Here is a 9,692-nt window from a genome sequence, read left to right on the forward strand (position 1 = left end):
CCTCCAGACCCGCAGGAAAAGCAGGAGTTGGGATTTCTGTCCCGCGCAAGCCCTTCCCTGCAGGAAATCCCGCGGCTCCCAGGAGCTGCTGAGGTGTCTGGGATGAAGAAATCCCATTAAAAAAAACCCTTCCCAGGATATTTACACAAGGATTTGTCCCGGTTCCAAAGCAGAATCCGATGCCGCTCCCAGGGCACAGCAACGCCCGGCCCCGAGGGGCCCGGGTGGCACCTCCAGCTGCTCCTCCCTCCTCCCCGGAGCCATCCCGGGAGTTTTATGGGATTGGGAAAGTTGGGAAAGACCTCCAGGAGGTGGAATCCGAGCAGGGATGGAGGGGCTGCGGTGATGCTTTGGTTGCTCCGTGTCCCACTCGCAGGACCCATCCCGGATCCCGCAGGCAGGAATTCCCAACTTCTGGAATTCTCAATTTCTGGCATTCCCAACTTCTGGAATTCCCAGTTTCTGGCATCCCCAACTTCTGGAATTCCCAATTTCCACTTAAGGGCCGTCAACAAAGCCAGAGGGAGGAGAGAGCCACCCGTGCTGCTCTGCACAGCTCCAGCCTCTCCATCCAGGGAAAAATCCTCCCCTTCTCCCAAATCCCGGACCGCCCGGGCTCCAGCGCCTCTTCCCAACCCGGCAATTCCTACATGGACGTGAATTATCCCCAAAACTCTCCAGCGGCTCCTGGAGGAGCGTGAACCCAAGGAGGAGCTGCCAGGCTGGAAAATCCCTCCCAGCATGGATTTTCCTCCTCCCAGAAGGGATTTTCCCCCTCTCAGGAGGATTTTTCTCCTCCCAGAATCGATTTCCCCCTCCCAGAAGGGATTTTTCCTCTCTCGGAATGGATTTTCCTCCTTTCAGAAGGATTTTCTCCCTCCCAGAATCGTTTTCCCCTTCCCAGAATGGATTTTCCTTCTTCCAGGATCAATTTCCCTTTCCCAGGATGGATTTTCCTCCTCCCAGAATCGTTTCCCCCCCACCCCAGGATGGATTTTCCTCCTCCCACGGGATGAGGCTGAAGCGCTCAGGCAACGCTAGACGGCACCATTCCCTCAGGGATGAGCCAGCACCTCCCTCAATCCCAAGGAAAAACACAAAAAGGACCAAAAAGAAAAATCAGGATATTTTTATTTCCTCGAGCTCCAGTGACACAACGGTAGCAGCATTTCCCACCTGGACCCCGCGTTGGGAAACAGTGAAAAAATCCACTTATTTTGGTTTTTTTTTTTTGTTTTATTTTATTTTTTATTATTATTTTCTTTTCTTTCTTAATTTTTTTTAAATTTTATTTTTGCCGAGGCAAAAAAAAAAAAAAAAAAAAAAAAAAAAACAAAAACCCAAAAAAAAAAGAGATGAAAAATTGCCAAAATTCCCTATTCCTCATTTCATTTCATTTCATTTTTGCTAAGGCAAAAAAAACCCAAACAAAAAGCAGATGAAGAATTGCAAAAGTTCCTCATCCTCCCTTAAATCCCTTCGTGCGTTTGTGGCGGAACGAGCAGCAGAACTGGGTCACGGACTGGGCTAAAATCCGGAATTTTGGGTCACGGACCGGGCTAAAATCCGGAATTTTGGGTCACGGACGGGGCTAAAATCCGGAATTTCGGGTCACGGACCAGGCTAAAATCCGGAATTCGAGCTCCGAATTGCGGCCCAACTTCCAAAGGCAAACCTGGAAGGGATCTTTGGGATGGGGAAGGGGATTTGGGAAGGGATTTTCCCAGCGGATCCAGCAGCACCAGTTGGAGAATGGGACCAGTTCCTGCCGCAGGCGAGACCTTTGGCTTTGTTGGACATCCAGGGTGATCCAAGTGCTCCTCGCCCATTCCCAGCCTGAGGAAGAGCGAATTCCCAACAAAACCTGGCTGATCATTTCTGTTCCCACCCCTCAGGAGGTTCCCAGGCAGCTCCCCCTCTCCGAGGATGCCCAAACACCCTCCCAGCTGCCCCTATCCAGGAATTTTGTGTCTCCCTGCTCCCAGGTTACTCCGAGGAGGAGCTGAGGTGCTTCCAGGGCAGAAAGATCCAAGGAGCAGCCAGAGGAAAAGGAGGATGCAGCGGGAATTGCTCCAGAGGCTGCACCAAAAGCTGGCATCACCCACATTATCCTACAGTTCGTTCCTTTGGCGTTCAAGTGATCCCAAAATTCCATCTCCATGGGAATTTCCCGGCACAGTTCCGGCCGTGGCAGCGACTCTCCAGCTTCTCAAGGAAAAACTCCAAGGCTGCCCCCAGCTCTGAGACCTCCAAACCCACAAAAACCAGGAGCATCCAGCTGGATTTTCCCGCTTTAAGGAGGCTCCAGCTGGATTTTCCCACTTTAAGGCACAGGGAGCCTTTGGCACAGGGATTCATTCAGGTTAAAACACGAAAAAAAGGCATCAAAAAGCTCATTCCACACCTGAGGCACCGGGATCCTTCCCACAAGGCACATGTGGCACCCCCGAGAGGGGATCTTGGAATTTCCTGCTCCAAAAAATGTGGGAGAAGGATGAGATCTGCTCAGTGTCACCCTAAAAACCACACCTGGATGGTGGGAGAGCTCCGGGGCCACATTCCAGCCCCAGAGATCCCAAGCCACATCCCAGGATGCCCAGCAGGGAGGGGACAATGACATCCCAGGGAGGGGGGACACGGATCCTGCAACTCGGATTTGCACATCCAGCATCCCAAAACTCCTTCCTGAGCATCCAAGGGAGGGCTGAAGGATGGAATTTGGTTTGGGAAGAGCCATTCCCAAAGGGGACATGGATCCTCTGACTTGAATTTGAACATGCAGGATCCCAAAAATCCCTCCTGATCCCCCAAGGGAGCAGTTAAAGGCTGGAATTTGCTTTGGAAGAGCCATTCCCAAATGGGACATGGACCCTGGGACTTGAATCTGCACATCCAGGCTCCCAAAAACCCCTCCAGGTGGGATTTTGGGATGAGCAGCAATTCTTGCCAAGCCCAGGCTGGGAGGTGCCTTTGGAGCTGCATTGGGATTTTCCCAAGGATTTTGTGCTGCTTTGGAGCTGCCAGGACCTGACCCCTGGGGCTCTGTAAACTGTAAACAGCAGCTCCAGGACCTCCCTGTGCTCCAGGACTTCCCTTTCCTGGGATCTGAGCAGCTCCAGGCACCCACGGTGATCCTGGGAGAGCTCCTGGAATGGGATCAGGGGCTTTAGGGGGGAAAAAGTGGGAATAAACTCCGGGAGGATGAAGGCTGACCAGCATCACACCCCATAAAAAGGTACCTTGAGCAAGTTTGCAGAATGATTTGGTTAAAAATCGACGTCTTCAAGAGCTGGAAAAAATGGAATTGAGTTTTTCCCCCTCTCCCCCACAAAGGGATCTTGGGATGCCATCCCAAGGCAACGTCCCCATTCCTTGTCCCCTCAAAGGGCTCCCAAGTACCTTGACACCCAGAGGAGCACCCAGGCCACCACCTGGGGGGTAAATTCGGGGTAATTCAAGCCAATCTGGCCATAAAATCAATGATTTTGGGTGTTCCTTACACAGGAGGGAAGAACGGAGCCCTTTTTCAACAGCTTTGCACTCAGCTGTAAAAGCATCTAAAAACCCACCCAAAAGCCTCCATAGAAAAATAAAGGATAAACATTATCCAGCTGTTTTCTATTGCTATAAAAATCCACTTCTGTGCCAGGACATTTTGTTTCTTTGCTGTAAAAATAAAAAATACAAAAAAAAAAAAAAAACCAAAAAAAAAACCAACCAACCAACCAAACAAACCCAGCTTAGGTTGGATAACCTAAACCTTCAGCGAGGAGTAAACTCCATTTCCCATCTTATTTCCCAGAAAAAGAGCAGTTTGCAATTGCACTGCTGCAAAATAAAGTTATTAAATATATATATATATATTAATATAAAAGTCTGTATAAACTCTTCTGTTGTTGTTGTTTAAGGAAGGGAAGGGGGGCACTCAGTGACCGGGAATTCCACGGGAATCCCTGGGGGAAACGCAGTGACCGGGAATTCCACGGGAATCCCTGGGGACACTCAGTGGCCACAAATCCCTGGGGGCAACTCAGTGACCGGGAATTCCACAGGAATCCCCTGAGGGCACTCAGTAGCCACGGGAATCCTTGGGGACACTCAGTGACCCTCAATCCCTGAGGACACTCAGTGACCCTCAATCCCAGGGGACACTCAGTGGCCACAAATCCTTGGGGACACTCAGTGGCCACGGGAATCCCTGGGGACACTCAGCGACCCTCAGTCCCTGAGGACACTCAGTGACCACGGGAATCCTTAGGGACACTCAGTGGCCACAAATCCCTGGGGACTCTCAGTGACCCTCAATCCCAGGGGACACTCAATGACCCTCAATCCCTGAGGACACTCAGTGGCCGCAAATCCCACGGGAATCCCTGGGCAGGGAGATGCAGAGATGTGAATCCACCAGAATCCCAGCTGGGCTGGCTGGGAGGAGGCACAGGGAGATTCCCACTCCTTTCTCACAAGGATGTTCTCTTCTCCAGCGTGTGCTTGGTGAGGAAGTACTTGAAGAACTCATACACGGACCAGGCGATGGCCGTGGAGGGCATCTGGTAAATGACCCGAGCTTGGACCCCCTTGAAGAAGCCGGGGAGCCCTCCCAGCTGGTACACGGTGCTGAAGGCGTTGGCCATGCCCGACAGGTGCCCCCTGATGTTGAGGGAGCTCAGGGCCGTGTTCTCCTGGGTGTTGAGCAGCGTCTTGCACACGTCCAGGGGCGTGGTGGCGGCGGCGGCCACGGCTCCGGCCACGGCGCCGGCCACGATGTGGGAGCGGGGGTTGTACTCGCGGTGGGGGTTGAGGTGCTCCTGCAGGAGCTCGTAGGTGATGAAGTGGATGGCCTGGAAGGGCACGTTCATGGTCAGCTGCGTGGTGTAGCTGCGGTAGAAGGCGCCGAAGCCCTCGGTCCTCTGCACGGCCCGCACGCAGCCCAGCACCGACGTGTAGGGCGAGTTGAACATCTGCAGGCGCTGCTTCACCACTGCCGGGGACAGGACGGGGACGGGATGGGATGGGAACGGGATGGGGACATGATGGGGACAGGGACACAACGGGGACAGGGACACGATGAGGACGGGGATGGGGACGGGGACACGATGGGGACAGGACAGGGACACGATGGGGACGGGGACAGGGACACAATGAGGATGGGGATGGGGACAGGGACACGACGGGGACAGGACAGGGACATGATGGGGACAGGGACACAACAGGGACAGGGACAGGATGGGGACAAGATGGGGACAGGGACATGATGGGGATGGGGACAGGGACACAATGAGGATGGGGATGGGGACAGGGACACGACGGGGACAGGGACACAACGGGGACAGGACAGGGACATGATGGGGACAGGGACACAACAGGGACAGGGGACAGGGACACAACGGGGACAGGGACAGGGACACAATGAGGACAGGGATGGGGACAGGGACACGATGAGGACGGGGACGTGGATGGGGACACGACAGGGACAGGGACACAATGGGGACACGATGGGGACACGACAGGGACATGATGGGGGCAGGGACACGATGGGGACACGATGGGGACAGGACAGGGACACAATGGGGACAGGGACACGATGGGGACAGGGCTCAGCTGTGGGCTCTGGCCTGGCTGGCACAGCCCTCAGAGTGACCCCTGGGCCCAGCGCTGCCCACACAGAGCCAGCCTCCCCTTCCCCATCCAAACCAATCCCCCCGAGCTGCCCAGCGCCCCCAAAACTCAGCACAGGGAGGGCACAGCTCAGAGATCACTTCTTAATGAACCCCTTTCCTCAGGCTTAATTAATGACCCTTGAATTCTAATGAACCCCTCCCCTCAGGCTTAATTAATGACCCTTTAATTCTAATGAACCCCTCTCCTCAGGCTTAATTAATGACCCTCTAGCTCTAATGAACTCCTCAGGGTTAATTAATGACTCCTCAGCTCTCACCATTAAGCCAGACTGCTCAGGACCCTCAGTGGGGATGCACAATCGGAGCCAGCAGGGATGAGGGGAGAGGGTGGATGAGGGCCGGAAGGCGAATTCCCACCTGAGCATCACCTGGGGGTGCCACCCACCCCCCCCAGCCTCACCAGCTGCAGTGACTTCCACTGATTTAAGAGGCCAATTAATTTAATCAGGGTATGATTAAAAGGATTTGATACACAGGAGGTTTCTGGGCCCCGTCAGGAGCACAGCCCGGTGACCCTGAGGAGCTGGCAGGTCACAGCACTGCCATTTCAGCTGCATCTTCCTGTTAAATCCTCATTTTCCTGAGGCCTCCTCATGCCACTCCCCCTCCCCAGGAGTCTCACAGTCCCTCCGTGTGCTCATCCAACAACCTGAGCTCAGCTTGGTTAGTCCAAAGCCTCAGGAAAACTGGAACCACTTCCCCAAGGAGCAGCGGACTGGTGACAGTAAGGAGGGACACCAGTAAGGAGGGACACCAGTAAGGAGGGACACCAGTAAGGGGGGACACCAGTAAGGGGGGATGCCTTTCCTGGAAAGTCACAGTGCACCACAGAGATCCAGGGATAAATCCCTCCTGGCTGCTCTCCCTCTCTTCCCAAGGGACAGAGGAATGAGCCCCTGGGTTTGGAGCTCTCCGAGCTGGGGGCAGCCCTGGCTTTGTCCTGTTCTTCCCAAGGGATGGAGGGAGAACAGCCAGGAGGGATTTATCCCTGGATTCAAGCTGGGCAGGGGCACTGGAGGCTCTGGGTGTCCTTACGGGAGCAGCACATGCCAGAATCCCGGGAATTACCTTCAGCAGGGTTCATGACGGCGTCGTGGAGCAGCGTGGCCACGCTCCCAGCGATGCCTGCAGGGCAAGAGCAGCCTTGAGAAAACAAATCCTGGCTCCAAAGGGAGAGCTTGTCCCGGCACTGCCATCCGGGGGGGCTCCATCCATGGGGGCTCCCATCCATGGGGGGCTCCATCCATGGGGGGGTCCCACCATGGGGAATTTATCTATGGGGATTCCATCCATGGGGGGCTCCATCCATGGGAGATCCCATCCATGGGGAATTTATCTATGGGGATTCCATCCATGGGGGGCTCCATCCATGGGAGATCCCATCCATGGGGAATTTATCTATGGGGATTCCATCCATGGGGGGCTCCATCCATGGGAGATCCCATCCATGGGGAATTTATCTATGGGGATTCCATCCATGGGGGGCTCCATCCATGGGAGATCCCATCCATGGGGAATTTATCTATGGGGATTCCATCCATGGGGGGCTCCATCCATGGGAGATCCCATCCATGGGGAATTTATCTATGGGGATTCCATCCATGGGGGGCTCCATCCATGGGAGATCCCATCCATGGGGAATTTATCTATGGGGATTCCATCCATGGGGGGCTCCATCCATGGGAGATCCCATCCATGGGGAATTTATCTATGGGGATTCCATCCATGGGGGGCTCCATCCATGGGAGATCCCATCCATGGGGAATTTATCTATGGGGATTCCATCCATGGGGGGCTCCATCCATGGGAGATCCCATCCATGGGGAAGTAGGGGGTTCCCCTCCGGGGGGGTCCCCATCCATAGGAAATTCATCCATGGGGAATCCCATCCATGGGAGATCCCATCCATGGGGAATTCTTCCATGAGGGGCTCCATCCATAGGGAACCATCCATGGGGAATCCCATCCATGAGGGACTCCACCCATGCTCCGGGAGCACCCAGATCCCACATCCAACATTCCCAGGCCAGGAAACTCATCCTGAGAGAAATCCACTCCCAGCCCCCACCTTTGCTCTTGCCAAGAACAATTCCCAAGGTTTTGTCTGTCCCAGACACCGCCGGCGTCTGAGCGAGCTGTGAGCAATGCTCCTCATCCCCTCGGCACATCCCTAATTAGGGATTTTCACCCCTCCACTCACAGCCTGCTTCCCAACACTCCTTGCCCCGGTTCTGCCAACCCCAGCCAGCCGTGACCCATCCCGCACTCGGCTCCGGGATGAGGCTCTCCAGCCACCCCTTCTGTCGGCTCCCACCTCCAATTCCCTCTTGCCCAAATGACTTTTGGTCATTCCTCATGAAGCCACGGCTCCAGTTTTCCTGCTGGCACCTGTAGCTACTTGAAAGGCAAACTCAGGAATGTGTTCCCGGCAAAGAGCAGCGAGGAGAAGGAATTTTATTCTCTTAGCTGAGTTCAGTGGCCCCATGGAAGATTCCTACCAACACATCCCAGCAAAACCGTGGAAATCTCCCCTTTGGTAAAGCCCTGGCTGCTCAATTCCAGGGTTTCTCCTGCTATTGGCTTGCTTAGTCCAAAGCCTCAGGAAAACCAGAAGCACTTCCCCAAGGAGTTTAAAAGTGAAATATTCCAGAAGCACTTCCCCAAGGAGTTTAAAAGTGAAATATTCCAGAAGCACTTCCCCAAGGAGTTTTAAAGTGAAATATTCCAGAAGCACTTCCCCAAGGAGTTTAAAAGTGAAATATTCCAGAAGCACTTCCCCAAGGAGTTTTAAAGTGAAATATTCCAGAAGCACTTCCCCAAGGAGTTTTAAAGTGAAATATTCCAGAAGCACTTCCCCAAGGAGTTTAAAAGTGAAATATTCCAGAAGCACTTCCCCAAGGAGTTTTAAAGCGGAATATTCCTGCTAAAAGTTAAAGCACACAGAGGATGGAGTGAACTCCGTGCTCCCGGGACACCTGAACTTCAAACCTCCAGAGGTTGAGGCGATGCCTTCATAAGGTCACACTTTTGGTGATACCTTCAAAGCTGGGATTTGACAATCCTGAAGGTTTTTCCCAACTTTAAGGATTCTGGGATAAGATAGGAACAGCACAGCTGCACCTGGACACTTTTTGCCCACTAAATTGATGATTTGTGCCGGAATAATTTGAAATTAACCAGGAATTTAGATTGGGAGGGACACCGGGCTGAGTGAGAAGCAAGCAAGGGACAGCTTGATAACCACAAACAGAGGGGAGGGGTTTTTTTTTTTTAGTGAAAACCCCCAAAAATACCATTGGCCAAGTGGCTGTTTCCTCCCTGCTGGAAAATATCACTGAGAGACTTTTTCATTTTCTCATAGCAGGCGAAGTACATGGCGTGGGCAGGGCCGGCCCCCAGCACGGTGACATTAATGCCCCGTAAGGGCCGCCAGAGCCCCTCGGTCAGGACCATCTTCTTGAGGGCTTCGTACACGCTCCTGTACTGGGCTTTGGGGTCCGGCTGCAGGCTCTGCATCCGCGTCTGCAACAGAGCACACCAGGGGAGAGGCCTTGGTTACCCAGCCGAGTGCAACAAATCCCACCCTTCAGAGCCACCACAATTCCCAGGTCAGTGAGGGGTCAGCTCAGTCCTTGGATGTCCCTTATTTAGCCTATTTTTTTTTATTTTTATCCTATTTTTTTTTTAATTTTAGCCCATTTTTTAAAAATTTTTAGCCCATTTTTTAAAAATTTTTAGCCCATTTTTTAAAAATTTTTAGCCCATTTTTAAAAAATTTTTAGCCCATTTTTTATCCCATTTTTTTATTTTTATCCCATTTTCATTTATATTTATCCCACTTTTAATCCCATTTTTTTATTTTTATCCCATTTTTATTTATCTGTATCCCATTTTTATATTTTTATCCCATTTTTATTTATCTGTATCCCATTTTTATATTTTTATCCCATTTTTATTTATCTGTATCCCATTTTTATCCCATTTTTTTATTTTTATCCCATTTTTATTTAT

General features: G+C 52.4%; 1 protein-coding gene across 1 annotated transcript; it reads right to left on the minus strand.

Annotated features, from left to right (window-relative positions):
* Nucleotides 1-1,788: 1,788 nt before the first annotated feature.
* SLC25A37 (solute carrier family 25 member 37) lies at nucleotides 1,789-9,501 on the minus strand. The gene is made up of 3 exons (XM_017731733.1): nucleotides 8,975-9,501; nucleotides 6,750-6,806; nucleotides 1,789-4,981 (listed from the first exon to the last, which is right to left on the minus strand). Exons 1-3 carry the CDS (start codon nucleotides 9,195-9,197, stop codon nucleotides 4,461-4,463), a joined length of 801 nt encoding a protein of 266 aa, XP_017587222.1. The 5' UTR covers nucleotides 9,198-9,501; the 3' UTR covers nucleotides 1,789-4,460.
* Nucleotides 9,502-9,692: the final 191 nt, after the last annotated feature.

This window comes from Corvus brachyrhynchos, unplaced genomic scaffold (genome assembly GCF_000691975.1).
Source record: "Corvus brachyrhynchos isolate BGI_N302 unplaced genomic scaffold, ASM69197v1 scaffold150, whole genome shotgun sequence".
Classification (NCBI taxonomy): Eukaryota; Metazoa; Chordata; class Aves; order Passeriformes; family Corvidae; genus Corvus; species Corvus brachyrhynchos.